This window comes from Neoarius graeffei, chromosome 9, assembly GCF_027579695.1.
Source record: "Neoarius graeffei isolate fNeoGra1 chromosome 9, fNeoGra1.pri, whole genome shotgun sequence".
Classification (NCBI taxonomy): Eukaryota; Metazoa; Chordata; class Actinopteri; order Siluriformes; family Ariidae; genus Neoarius; species Neoarius graeffei.
In genome coordinates this window covers 91869392-91885184 of record NC_083577.1, presented here as the reverse complement: position 1 = coordinate 91885184, position 15793 = coordinate 91869392, and the positions used below count along the sequence as shown (strand labels likewise).

At 41.9% G+C, this 15793-nt stretch overlaps 1 protein-coding gene across 3 annotated transcripts in view; it reads left to right on the top strand.

The window, feature by feature from the left end:
- LOC132892080 (unconventional myosin-X-like) overlaps positions 1 to 15223 on the top strand; it is a 127619-nt gene extending 112396 nt beyond the window's left edge. For all 3 annotated transcript variants that reach the window (XM_060930456.1, XM_060930457.1, XM_060930458.1), the window contains exons 33-40: positions 3833 to 3947; positions 4216 to 4513; positions 5743 to 5950; positions 6065 to 6201; positions 6445 to 6559; positions 9242 to 9685; positions 11732 to 11923; positions 14644 to 15223. In XM_060930456.1, the coding sequence (XP_060786439.1) occupies positions 3833 to 3947; positions 4216 to 4513; positions 5743 to 5950; positions 6065 to 6201; positions 6445 to 6559; positions 9242 to 9685; positions 11732 to 11923; positions 14644 to 14748 (1614 nt within the window). In that variant the 3' untranslated portion in view covers positions 14749 to 15223. The remainder of the gene's footprint in view (positions 1 to 3832; positions 3948 to 4215; positions 4514 to 5742; positions 5951 to 6064; positions 6202 to 6444; positions 6560 to 9241; positions 9686 to 11731; positions 11924 to 14643) is intronic.
- The last annotated feature ends 570 nt before the right edge of the window (positions 15224 to 15793 follow it).

The window sequence follows — 15793 nt, the reverse complement described above, 5'->3', positions numbered from 1 at the left end:
CTCAGGAGTTAACGCTCCAGGGTGGAATGAGGTACAGCGCTGTGTGTCATCTGCGTGGAACTGTTTTTGCTTTTCTGCAGTGTCTGCTTCTTCATCTTGTGCTGACATGACCATGTTGATGTTCTTCATGATGATCGTGACTGAGCAAACCAAAGTTCACACAATTACAGAAGTCCTGAAAACACACAGGGCTGTTGAGTTAAGACAGAACAGAGTCAGACATAACTACAGACAAATTACTGATATAAATACACTGAAAAACGCTGTGGAATCTCATTCAAGGACGGTGTCAAAACCAGTGCCCTCCACAATTATTGGCACTCCTTGTAAAGATGAGTAAAAAGCGTTAGAAACAACCCACCTTTCGGTGAAGTCGCTTCATCTCACACTGAAAAAATGAGAAAAATCCAACCTTTTAATTGAACTCAATTTATTCAGAGAAAAACAAATCCCTCATCAAGAAATAATTATCTCATTCATCTCATTATCTGTAGCCGCTTTATCCTGTTCTACAGGGTCACAGGCGAGCTGGAGCCTATCCCAGCTGACTACGGGCGAAAGGCGGGGTTCACCCTGGACAAGTCGCCAGGTCATCACAGGGCTGACACATAGACACAGACAACCATTCACACCTACACTCAATTTAGAGTCACCAGTTAACCTAACCTGCATGTCTTTGGACTGTGGGGGAAACCGGAGCACCCGGAGGAAACCCACGCGGACACGGGGAGAACATGCAAACTCCACACAGAAAGGCCCTCGCCGGCCCCGGGGCTCGAACCCAGGACCTTCTTGCTGTGAGGCGACAGCGCTAACCACTACACCACCGTGCCGCCCAAGAAATAATTATTTTCAACAAAAACATGTCACTACTAGATTCAAGATTCAAGAAGTTTGTCGTCATGTGCATCATAAAAACACAGAGGTTCAGACAATGCAATGAAACTCTTACTTTGCTGCCCTCCTTACACACAACAATAACACATACACTCACAAACACATGACAAACAGATGCCCAGAAAGGGAATAAAAGTAATAAAAATAGTAAATGTAGTAAAATTAAAGAAACTAAAAACTGAAGTTAAAACTAAAACCAAAGTAATAAAAGTAGTAAGTGCAGTAAAAATAGGTAAAAGAAGTGCCAGAAAACCCGGAGTGAATCTGTAAAGCGACTCTGTGCTTTGTGTAAACAGGCAGCTCCAGTGGAGATGCTGGAGAATTGGGAGTGCAGGATTAGTGTGTTGTATTGTTCAGGAGCCTGTGGATAGAAACTGTTTGTGAGTCTCGTAGTCCTTAATTTGACACTCTGGTAGCGTCTCGCTGACGGCAGGAGTGTAAAGAGACTGTGTTGTGGGTGTGTGTTGTCCTTAATAATGTTATGGACCCTCTTGATGACCCTGGTGTTATAAATGCCCTGTAATGATGGGAAGGCTGTTCCAGAGATAGACTATTGACACCATCTGAAATGATGGTGAACACACTGTACCTGACGCATGTTTCCATTTAAAATGTACATGTGTGAGTTGATTGGAGTGTGCAGGAACTTTCAAGCTGTAATCCATGACTTCCTGATGAACTGGGGAACAAATATGAGGCGACACAGAGGCCAAATTCCCTCAACATCACCATGGGAACGATCAGAGACACACAAACCCAATGAGGGAGAAGTGTGTTGACCTTCATAAGTCAGGGAATGGGGATAAAACACATCTACTTGCCTGAAAATGTCCATTTCTACTGTTAGGGCAAAAATAAAAAAGTGGACACCAGCTAGAACTGTTCCACACTCACCTGGAAGAGGAGCCGAGTTTATTTTACCCCACGGACAGTGAGGAGGGTAAGAGAGGCAAAAAATCCCCAAGGGTCACTGCTGGTGAATTACAAGAAAAAGTAAAATCTTGGGGTTTCTGAGTCTCCAAAACCCCCATCAGACTCCACCTCCATACCAACAGATTATTTGGAAGGTTCCAGAAAAAAAAGCCTTTTCTGTCAGTTAACCACAAACGTAAGCACCTGAAGTTTGTGAAACGCTACGACAACTTTGACTGGGACCGTGTTCTCTGGTCTGATGGAACAGAAACAGAGCTTTTTGGCAACAAACACTCGCAGTGGGTTTGGAGTAAAAAGAAGGACGGCTATAATGAAAAGAACCCAACTGTAAAATACGGTGGAGGTTCTGTGATGTTTTGGGGATGTTTTTCCTCCAAAGGCCCTGAAACCTTGTTCGGGTCCATGACATCATGGACTCCATGAAACACCAGGACACTTTAAATCAGAATCCGGCTCCTCTGCAGGAAACTAAAACCGGGTCGTCATTGGATCTTCCAGCAGGACAATGATCTGAAGCATCTGTCCAGATCAACACTAAAATGGTTCAGTGATCACAGAATCGAGCTTCTGGCCTGAACATCTCAGTCCCCTGAGCTGAACCCCAGTGAAAACCTGTGGGCGGAGCTGAAGAGGAGAGAGAGAGCACAAGAGAGGGTCGAGGACCCTGGATGATCTGGAGAGGTTGTGTAAAGAGGAATGGGTTCGATGCCCTGCTCTGGATCTCCAACCTTATAAAATGTTACAGGAGACTCAGTGCTGCTTTACTGGTAAAAGGGGTTGGACAGAGGATTAAATACAGGGGTGAGAATAATAGTGATGTTCTGTGAATCAGTGTGTTGCCTTTAAAGGTTGGATTTTTCTCATTTTTTCAGTGTGAGATGAAGCAACTTCACCAAAAGGTGGAATTTTTTTCTCACCCGTTTTACTAATCTTTACAAGGGGTGCCGATAATTGTGGAGGGCACTGTCTATAAGTATGACACTATTCAGTAATTAATAATACTATCTTGCGAAAAGGTGTTTTTTCACGTATTGATTTAACAATTTAATGTAACAATATAAGCTGCTTCTCAATTAGAGACATTGCTTATCAATCAAAAGAAAGTACAACTTTTATTCATCACCCAGAGCGCACACACACACACACACACACCCAGAGCAGTAGGCGGCCATGCTAACAGCACCTGGGGAGCAGTTGGGAGTTCGGTGCCGCGCTCAAGGGCACCTCGCCCCAAGGCCATCCCATATTAACCTAACCGCATGTCTTTGGACTGTGGGGGAAACCGGAGCACCCGGAGGAAACCCACGCGGACACGGGGAGAACATGCAAACTCCACACAGAAAGGCCCTCGCCGACCACGGGGCTCGAACCCAGAACCTTCTTGCTGTGAGGCGACCGTGCTAACCACTACACCACCGTGCCGCCCAATGAATATTTATGTATAAAATATGGCTGTGTTTTCTCTCCAGGAGACTGTATGAAATAAAGACAAGCACTGGCAGTATATTGTAGCTCACAATAACCCGTGTTCAGGCGTACGTTAAAAGTTTGTATATACTAACTTTTAAAAGTGCTTGTTTTATAATGTCATGTCACACTGTGTCCTATCAAGTCAAAATTTTAAGAAAATTCCCAACTAGTAATTACAAGTTTCCTGAACACATGAATGCAAGAAAACTAGTAAAAATTCTGACAAGTCGTGAACGCACTGTTACATCGATGACTGTCTGCGCCTCATTCTCTTCTGTCCTTTCAGTGTGGACAAACAGAAGTGTGCTAGTCCTTCATTTATACATTTGAGTTTTTTTGGCTTTTTTTTGTTCTATCTGTGTGGAATACACTCACCGCTGTTGCTTCCTCAATATCACCGATAAGTTTCTTTACTTTCGTATCTATGTCTCAAACTCTACAGCATTTATTATGATTATGAAGCCTTAATTCCACAGGTGATGACATCATGGTATTACTGAAATGTGATTGGTTAAACATCTGTGTCTTTCAGGAGAACAGTATGAACGTGGAGGCGGTGGAGCAGATGTACTGGAGAAACCCGATACTGCGATATACACAGCATCCCTTACATTCCCCACTACTGCCCCTGCCCTACGGAGACAGCCGTGAGTCCTACACACACACACACACACACACACACACACACACACACACACACACACACATCCTCTAGATGTCCTCATCGATGGGTTGTTAGTGATATTTTAGTGTACTTTACACTTGTAGCATTTGTTAAAGCAGCATCTGATATCATTAAAATTCCATTTAGAACACGTCCAGTCAGGCGTTCAGAGACAGATGCAGGAGCTAAAGACATTTCAACATTCTAAAAATGGGTTATAAATGTCTGTCTGTCTTTCTGTCTCGCTCCAGTCCATAAGGAGAAAGGTTACTCGAGTCTCCAGGATGAAGCAGTGAAGATCTTTAACTCTCTGCAGGAGATGGAGGTCGTGGCTGACCCCATCCCCATCATCCAGGGAATCCTGCAGACCTGCCAAGACCTCCGGCCAATCAGAGATGAGGTCTATTGCCAGCTTATCAAACAAACCAATCACGTGCCTCAGCCACACAGCTCTGCAAGCCACGCCCACTGGCACCTGCTCACTTGCATGAGCTGCACCTTCCTTCCAAGTCGAGGCATCCTGAGATACCTGAAGTTCCACCTGAAGAGGTGATTACTCACAGATAGACACTCCGAGTGAAGGCCAGGTCATGAGCACTGGTTCTGGTGGTGAGGCTGGGCGGATAGGGGTCTTGGGTGCAAGTTGACTCTGTTTACTCTGTAGGGTTTAAGGTTGCTCTTGAATGATTATTCCCAGAAGGGTCTGTACATGATGTTGGTGATCTTGATCGGCCTGATGAAAGTCACTGCCTAAAGATTTTGTGAAACTGATTCTTCTGTTTCAGTATGTCCTGATGGTGGTGGGTTGAAAGCTCAAGATATTTGTTTACTCATAGCGCAGCCTTACCTTTTTTAGGTTTGGCCAAGCCGCCTCAAATTCCCTGGAGTCGCCAATTCATCACGAACTTGATATGAATTGGAGGTCAAGACTGTGAGCTGCTCCTATGGATGACCTCCACACTGTGGTCCAAGTTGAACCTGCAGCAGTGTGATGATGTTTCCACAACCTGCGCCCTGATTGTTTGAATGTGTTCCTTTTGTGGACTAAATATTAGAAAAATCGAACCTGCTGCTGCTGCAACAACAACATCTCATCTCATTATCTGTAGCCGCTTTATCCTTCTACAGGGTCGCAGGCAAGCTGGAGCCTATCCCAGCTGACTACGGGTGAAAGGCGGGGTTCACCCTGGACAAGTTGCCAGGTCATCACAGGGCTGACACATAGACACAGACAACCATTCACACTCACATTCACACCTACGCTCAATTTAGAGTCACCAGTTAACCTAACCTGCATGTCTTTGGACTGTGGGGGAAACCGGAGCACCCAGAGGAAACCCACGCGGACACGGGGAGAACATGCAAACTCCACACAGAAAGGCCCTCGCCGGCCACGGGGCTCGAACCCGGACCTTCTTGCTGTGAGGCGACAGCGCTAACCACTACACCACCGTGCCGCCCACGTGACATGACAATAAAAGGACATGACGGGCAATGTGTCATCAGTGTCAGGATTTAATAGTGGAAATAAATCACAGAAGTAATGACACTGATTTGGTGAAACAGGAAACAGGTGCCGGTGATCAGTGAGGCATGTGACTTGATCATGTGATGTGTTGAGGCTGATGGGTTGTGTAGTTCTGTGATGTATTTGATGCTACCATGACAGAGGGTGTGTGTGTGTGTGTGTGTGTGTATGTGAGTGAGAGAGAGACACACACTGCATTACTACACAGTTAATGTAAATATAATGCTGTAAATCTTTCCATTAATTTCAGGATCAGGGAAAGGTTTCCCGGCACAGAGGTTGAGCGTTATGCTGTCTTCATTACCGACTCACTGAAGAAGACGAAGATGCGTGAGTGTGTACCATCACAGGAGGAGATCATCGCTCTGAGGAACAGACAGGAAATGACATCAACTGTTTACTGTCATGGGGGTGGAGCCTGTAAAATCTCTATTAACTCACACACTACTGCAGGAGAGGTGAGAAGAAATATGCATTGAGTACATATTTGAATCATCAATGAGGACATGATGTAACTTGTGTGTGTGTGTGTGTGTGTGTGTGTGTGTGTGTGTGTGTGTGTGTGTGTGTAGGTGGTGGAGAAGCTGATCCGGGGCTTGGCCATGGAGGACAGCAGGAACATGTTTGCTCTGTTTGAGCACAGTGGGAGTGTGTATCGCGCTGTCGAGAGCCGAGTTATTGTTGCTGATGTGCTGGCCAAGTTTGAGCAGTAATCTCACTCACACACACTCTCACACACACACACACACACACACACACACACACACACACACACACACACACACACACAAGTGCACGCAAATACATTCGCTGCATACAGTTACACATGTTATATTACATTATGATGATTTTATGTGATGTATCATGTTGGATCATTCTGACTGTTTGTGTGTGTGTGTGTGTGTGTGTGTGTGTGTGTGTGTGTGTGTGTGTGTGTGTGTGTGTTGTCCAGCTTGGCGCTGTCAGAGCCCGAGTCCCAGTGGAAGCTGTACTTTAAGCTCTACTGTTTCCTGGATGTCGAGAGCACGCCTAAAGAGGGAGTTGAGTTTGTGTTCATGTTTGAGCAGGTCAGCGTTGCTGGATTAGCACAGCTCCACCTTTTATAACTGAGTTTACGACTCCACATTTACAACACAGCCTTTACAACTCCGCATTTACAACACAGCCTTTACAACTCCGCATTTATAACACAGCCTTTACAACTCCACATTTACAACACAGCCTTTACAACTCCGCATTTATAACACAGCCTTTACAACTCCACATTTACAACACAGCCTTTACAACTCCGCATTTACAACACAGCCTTTACAACTCCGCATTTACAACACAGCCTTTACAACTCCGCATTTATAACACAGCCTTTACAACTCCGCATTTACAACACAGCCTTTACAACTCTGCATTTACAACACAGCCTTTACAACTCCGCATTTACAACACAGCCTTTACAACTCCGCATTTACAACACAGCCTTTACAACTCCGCATTTACAACACAGCCTTTACAACTCCGCATTTACAACACAGCCTTTACAACTCCGCATTTACAACACAGACTTTACAACTCCGCATTTATAACACAGCCTTTACAACTCCGCATTTACAACACAGACTTTACAACTCCGCATTTATAACACAGCCTTTACAACTCCGCATTTACAACACAGCCTTTACAACTCCGCATTTACAACACAGCCTTTACAACTCCGCATTTACAACACAGCCTTTACAACTCCGCATTTACAACACAGCCTTTACAACTCCGCATTTACAACACAGACTTTACAACTCTGCATTTACAACACAGCCTTTACAACTCCGCATTTACAACACAGCCTTTACAACTCCGCATTTACAACACAGACTTTACAACTCCGCATTTACAACACAGACTTTACAACTCCGCATTTATAACACAGCCTTTACAACTCCGCATTTACAACACAGCCTTTACAACTCCGCATTTACAACACAGCCTTTACAACTCCGCATTTACAACACAGACTTTACAACTCCGCATTTACAACACAGCCTTTACAACTCCGCATTTACAACACAGCCTTTACAACTCCGCATTTATAACACAGCCTTTACAACTCCACATTTATAACACAGCCTTTACAACTCTGCATTTACAACACAGCCTTTACAACTCCGCATTTACAACACAGCCTTTACAACTCCGCATTTACAACACAGCCTTTACAACTCCGCATTTACAACACAGCCTTTACAACTCCACATTTACAACACAGCCTTTACAACTCCGCATTTATAACACAGCCTTTACAACTCCACATTTACAACACAGCCTTTACAACTCCACATTTATAACACAGCCTTTACAACTCCGCATTTACAACACAGCCTTTACAACTCCGCATTTATAACACAGCCTTTACAACTCTGCATTTACAACACAGCCTTTACAACTCCGCATTTACAACACAGCCTTTACAACTCCGCATTTACAACACAGCCTTTACAACTCCGCATTTACAACACAGCCTTTACAACTCCGCATTTACAACACAGACTTTACAACTCTGCATTTATAACACAGCCTTTACAACTCTGCATTTATAACACAGCCTTTACAACTCCGCATTTACAACACAGCCTTTACAACTCCGCATTTATAACACAGCCTTTACAACTCCGCATTTACAACACAGCCTTTACAACTCCGCATTTACAACACAGCCTTTACAACTCCGCATTTACAACACAGACTTTACAACTCTGCATTTATAACATAGCCTTTACAACTCCGCATTTATAACACAGCCTTTACAACTCCGCATTTACAACACAGCCTTTACAACTCCGCATTTACAACACAGCCTTTACAACTCCGCATTTATAACACAGCATATATGACTCCCTGTTTATGACTCAGTATTTACTACTCAGCCTTTATGACTGATCATTTACAACACAGTGTTTATGACTCCCTGTTTACGACTCAACTATTTTCACTTGCCGCATATGACCCAGCGTTTATGACTCTACGTCTATGATTTCCTGTTCACGACTCCCTGTTTACGACTCTACCTTTAGGAATCTGTGTTTTCAACTCTGTGTTTATAATTCCCTGTCTACTACTCCATGTTCATGACTCGGCGTTTATAACTCTGTATTTATGAATCCGTTTATGACTCGGCGTTTAAGACTCTGTGTTTACGATTCCATGTTCATGACTCACTATTTATGCCTCTGCATTTAAAACACAGAGTTTATGACTCCATGTTCACAACTCCATTTACGACTCTAAGTGTATGACTCCACATGTATGACTCATTTTTTTACGACTCAGTATTTATGACCTCCTGTTTATGACTCAGCGTTTAGGACTCTGCGTTCACGAGTCCACATTTACAACTCCATGTGTACCACCCGATATTTACGAGTCAATTTTTGTGACTACATTTTTACGAGACCATATTTATGTCTCCACCTTTATGACTCCATGTTTACGATGCCATGTTTTCCACTACATTTACAGTTCCATGTTTATGACTCCATATTTCTCTTCATGTTTACAACACCATATTTATGAGTACATGTTTACAACTCCATGTGTATGACTCCATGTTTACAATTACAAGTTTATGGTCCTGTTTACGAGTCCGTGTTAACGAGTCCGTGTTAACGAGTCCGTGTTAACGAGTCCGTGTTAACGACTCTGTGTTCGCGACTCCGTGTTTGTGATGTGGAATGCAAGTGTCTTGTGTTGCTCCTCCTCAGGCTCATGAGTTGCTAATCAACGGTCATTTCCCAGCTCATGAGGACACACTGAGGCATCTGGCAGCTCTTCGTCTGCAGTATCTACATGGAAACGCGACAGCAGTGACCTGGAGCCTGGAGAGCGTTTACCCACTGAAACGCATCCACAAACGCATCCTTCACTTCACTCGAGGACGAGGAGGAACAGGAGGAACACTGGAGAAGCGCCGTAGCAGCTTCCTGGAGGGCCTGAAAGCAGGAGGGTCACTGAGGAAGCAACGCAACATTCAGGATGAACAGACAATGATGGACATGTGGGTGAAGGAGGAGACAGAGGGGACGAGAACGAGTATCAGAGAAAAATGGAGCCGGCTGAAGGGACTGGATCAGCAGCAGGCCATGATCAAGTACATGGACATCATCACACAGTGGAGTGGATATGGATCAGCTCTTTTCGATGTCGAGGTGAGCTACAGCATCATCTTTAACTTAGTGTGTTAGAATTAGCAGTTTGCTAAGACACTAGAAAACAAGCATGTAAAGCAGTCTTGGGATTGTGAAAGGCACTATACAAATGTAATATTACTATTACATAACCCCTGTTCAAAAAAGGTTGGAACACCATGTAAAACATAAATAAAAACAAAGAAAAGATATTCAATGTCCAAACTGATAAACTTTGTTTTTTTTTTATAAATATACACTCATTCTGAAATTCAGGGGTGTGTTGATTGCTGTGTTATAGTGCCTTTTTTTTTTTAACAACACTCAGTAAGCATTTGGGAACTGAGGACACTAATTGTTGAAGGTTTGAAAGTGAAATTCTTTCCCATTCTTACTTGATATACAACTTCAGTTGCTCAACATTCCGGGGTCGTCTTTGTCGTATTTTGCTCTTTATAATGCACCACATATTTTAAATGAGAAACAGGTCTGGGCTGCAGGCCAGTTTAGCACCTGGACTCTTTTACTCCAAAGAGGATGGCATGGTGGTGCAGTGGCTAGCATTGTCACCTTACAGTAAGAAGTTTCTGGGTTTGAACCTCAGGGCTGACACGGTTTGCATGTTCTCCCCGTGTCTGCATGGGTCTCCTCCTACTGCTCAAATACATGCAGATCAGGTAAAATACCCAGTCACTGGGGTTGTACAAACCAGTGTATACTTAGTGTCAGTCCCAAGCCCAGATAGACTGGGGAGGGTTGCGTCAGGAAGGGCATATGGTGTTTAAGAAAAAAAAAAACCATATACCAAATCAGATATGTGGATCATGATGATCCACTGTGGTGACCCCTAACAGGAGCAGGTGAAAGAAGATCCTTTTACTATGAAGCCACACTGTTGTAACCCATGCAGAATGTGGTTTGGCATTGTCTTGCTGGAATAAGTGGGAACATCCCTGAAAAAGATGTCTTCTGGTCTGAAAAAGATGTCTTCTGGTCTGAAAAAGATGTCTTCTGGCACCATATGTTGCTCCAAAACATGTATGTACCGTTCAGCTTTAATGGAGTCCTCACAGATGTGTAAGTTACCCATGCCATGGGCACTAACACACACCCATACCATCATAGATGCTGGCTTTTGAACTTTGGCTGTTAACAATCTGGATAGTCTTTTTCCTCTTTAACCTGAAGAACATGACATCCATGATTTCCAAAAACATTTCAAAAGGTGGACTTGTCAGACCACAGCACACTTTTCCACTTTGTATCAGTCCATCTCAGATGAGTTCGGACCCAGAGAACTCGTCAGCATGTCTGTACGTTGTTGATATTTGGTTTTCATTTTGTACGGTAGATACAGTGACAAACTGCTTAACGACAACAGATTTCTGAAGTGTTCGCGAGCCCATGTAGTGATGTCTTTTATACAATCATGTCAGTTTTTAATGCAGTGCTGCCTGAGGGGTCGAAGGTCACGGGTGTTCAGTGTTGGGTTTTGGCCTTGCCCCAGCATGCAGAGGTTCCTCTGGATTCTCTGAGTCTTTTGATGATATTATGGATTGTTGATGGTGAAATCACTAAACTCCTTGCAGTTGTACAGAGAGAAACGTTGTTGTTCTTAAACTGGTGGATGATTTGCCCATGCAGTTTTTTACAAAATGGTGACCCTCACCCGCCAGCCCTACTTGTGAATGACTGAGCCTTTCCGATTACCAATGAACCTGTTTACCTTTAGAATGTTACAAACAGGTGTGTTTTTTGAGCACGCTACAACTTTCCCAGTCTTTTGTTGAAAATCTGGAAACTATGATGTGAGGGAGATAAGAAAAGAATTAGACTATATAGGGAAAAGGGGATGAGGGAAGACCCAAACTAGTTAACTAGAGGACTCGGGGACGAGAAGACGGTGATCTGCTCTACTTCAGCATGACGTTGTGGTTTCATCATACTGCTCCTCACTCAGACCAATATCACACAAGAAAAAGCTGCTTAAAATCTGAATTATCCAACACTAATATAACTTTGTGTGTGTGTGTATGTGTGTGTGTGTGTGTGTGTGTGTGTGTGCAGTCAAAGTGTGGTGGTTTTCCCTGTGAGCTGTGGTTGGGTGTGAGTGCTGAGAGTGTGTCTGTCTATAAGAGAGGAGAAGCGAGGCCGTTGGAGACGTTTCCGTATGAACACATTGTGTTTTTCGGAGCGCCGCTGGCAAGTACTTATAAAATCAGCGTGGACGGACGGGACCTGCTGTTCAACACGCCACAGGTAATACACACAACACACACTTAACACAGCTTTAACACACACTGAACACACACTCTTCACATGCTTAACATGTTTTAACACGTGAAACACACTACACAAACATAACACACTTTATACACACTATACACGCTTAACACACACTTTATACACACTGTACACACAACACACGCTTTATACACACTGTACACACAACACACGCTTTATACACACTGTACACACAACACACACTTTATACACGCTTAACACGCTTTATACACGTTTAACATGCTTAACACATGCTTTATACACACTGTACACACAACACACACTTTATACACACTGTACACACAACACACGCTTTATACACACTGTACACACAACACACGCTTTATACACACTGTACACACAACACACGCTTTATACACACTGTACACACAACACACGCTTTATACACACTGTACACACAACACACGCTTTATACACACTGTACACACAACACACGCTTTATACACACTGTACACACAACACACGCTTTATACACACTGTACACACAACACACGCTTTATACACGCTTAACACGCTTTATACACGTTTAACATGCTTAACACATGCTTTATACACGCTTTATACACGCTTAACACGCTTTATACACACTTAACACACTTTATACACGCTTTATACACGCTTAACACGCTTTATACATGCTTAACACACTTTATACACGCTTAACACGCTTTATACATGCTTAACACACTTTATACACGCTTTATACACGCTTAACACGCTTTATACACGCTTAACACACTTTATACACGCCTAACACGCTTTATACACACTTAACACACTTTATACACACTTAACACGCTTTATACATGCTTAACACACTTTATACACACTTAACACGCTTTATACACACTTAACACACTTTATACATGCTTTATACACGCTTAACACACTTTATACATGCTTTATACACGCTTAACACGCTTTATACACGCTTAACACACTTTATACACACTTAACATATGCTTTACACATGCTTAACACGCTTTATACACGCTTAACACACGCTTTATACACGCTTAACACACGCTTTATACACGCTTAACATGCTTAACACACGCTTTAAAGCGTGTGTTAAGCGTGTATAAAGCGTGTCTAAAGTGTGTTAAGCATGTATATACACGCTTTATACACGCTTAACGCTTTATACACACTTAACACGCTTTATACACGCTTAACACGCTTTATACACACAACACGCTTTATACACGCTTAACACGCTTTATACACACAACACGCTTTATACACGCTTAACACACTTTATATACACAACACGTTTTATACACGCTTAACACACTTTATACACGCTTTATACACGCTTAACCCACGCTTTATACACACTTAACACGCTTTATACACGCTTAACACGCTTTATACACGCTTAACACGCTTTATACACGCTTAACACGCTTTATACACACAACACGTTTTATACACGCTTAACACACTTTATACACGCTTTATACACGCTTAACCCACGCTTTATACACGCTTAACACACGCTTTATACACGCTTAACACACGCTTTATACACGCTTAACACGCTTAACACACGCTTTATACATGCTTAACATGCTTAACACATGCTTTATACACCCTTTATATACGCTTTATACACGCTTAACACGCTTTATACACACTTAACACGCTTTATACACACAACACGCTTTACACACACTTAACACGCTTTATACACGCTTAACACACTTTATACATGCTTAACACACACTTTATACACGCTTTATACACACTTAACATGCTTTATACACACTTTATAAATGCTTAACACACGCTTTATACACTCTTTATACACGCTTAACACACGCTTTATACACACTTAACATGCTTAACACATGCTTTATACACCCTTTATACACGCTTTGTACATGCTTAACATGCTTTATACACACTTAACACGCTTTATACACACAACACGCTTTACACACGCTTAACACGCTTTACACACGCTTAACACGCTTTATACACGCTTAACACACTTTATACATGCTTAACACACACTTTATACACGCTTTATACACACTTAACATGCTTTATACACACTTTATAAATGCTTAACACACGCTTTATACACTCTTTACACACGCTTAACACACTTTATAAATGCTTAACACGCTTTATACACGCTTAACACATGCTTTATACATGCTTAACACGCTTTATACATGCTTAACACACATACACACTACACAAACTTAACACACTATACAGACAAGATAGTTTATACTGTACACAAACACACACTTCATACATAACGCAGACTTAACACACTTTGTTCACATTTACCATTAACTTCACACACTTTACACACACTTTATACATGCTTATATGTGCTTTATACACTCTTGATCCATGCTTAGCACCGACTTAACACATGCTTTATACACACTTTATACATAATTAACACACACTTTATACACACTTTATACACACAACACAAATCTGACACACAAATTTATACATGCTTAACACATGCTTTAGGCACAATGAACGCACTTGACACACTCTTAATACACACTATATACACTGTACAAACACTTCACAAACCCTTTTAAACCCTTTACACTTAACACACGTGATTCTTTACCCAATTTTAATACACACAATTTACAGATTTTACACACTGTTTGTTTTGTTTGTTTGTGACTCTATGCTCTCAGGTCAGTGAGATCACGAAGATCATGAAGGCGTACATCAACATGATAGTGAAAAAGCGCTGCAGTGTTCGCTCTGCCTCCAGTTATGGGCGGAGCTGGTCAAGGTGACCTCCACCGGCCAATCACAGCCGAGCAGGAAGTCCCAGTGAGGAAAAGCAGGAAGACATCACACTGGCACACTGTGGGAGACATGTTAGATTAGATTAGATTAGATTAGATTAGATTAGATTAGATTAGATTAGATTAGATTAGACATTATAAAGTGGACTGGAACACAGCCTGAGGTTAACGATCACGTTCAGGAAAAACACTGATGCCTTACTGCTGTTTCTCATCACTCATGCTAAATTTATTCAGTAGAGTGTGTGAACTCTTTATTTATTATTATTGTTATTATTATGTCAATAATGAAAGTAGCATCAACGCTAGTCATCACTGTAACAGATAAACTGTCATTAATCTGCTCAGCTGCTGGCGGCTGCGCTAAAATCACATTTAGCATTTAGCATTCATGCTAAACTCACTTTTTCTTTTTTGTAACTGGACTTACAAATTTATGTTAATAAATTATTGTGTTTTATAACTGGTGTATTTTCATAAGACCATGAGGTTTACGTCTGTTTAAAAAAGCCACACTTCACCCCAGAAATTACGGTAGCTACTTAGTGATTAGCATCATTGCTACATCATTATGTTGATTTAATAAGTAATGTATTGCCATTTATGTGACTGTGTAATGAGCATAACTTGTTACTCACCTCACTACATAACACCACTCCAAGTTAGCACAGCTCATATATGTTATTGTTAAGCTCTTATCTAACCAGCTAAAAGTCAATGTTTCCCTGTTAGCATATTTTTTAATATATTTACACTAATATTTATGTGTTTGGTTGTTTATAAATTGTTCAGCTACATTGGCACATTCCATTGTACTGTATGTTAGCATATTTTATATACTTTACTAATAATCATACAGACAGAAAACATCTGTATTTTTCTGTTCCCATATATATTTTCACATTAATATTGATTTATTATTGCTAATCACTTAGATAGCTAGCAAACATACTAGTGCATCACAAACAATTATATCATCAAAAATATCTTTTTTTTTGTAATTGAATTCAAAAAGGTAAACTTTCATATATTC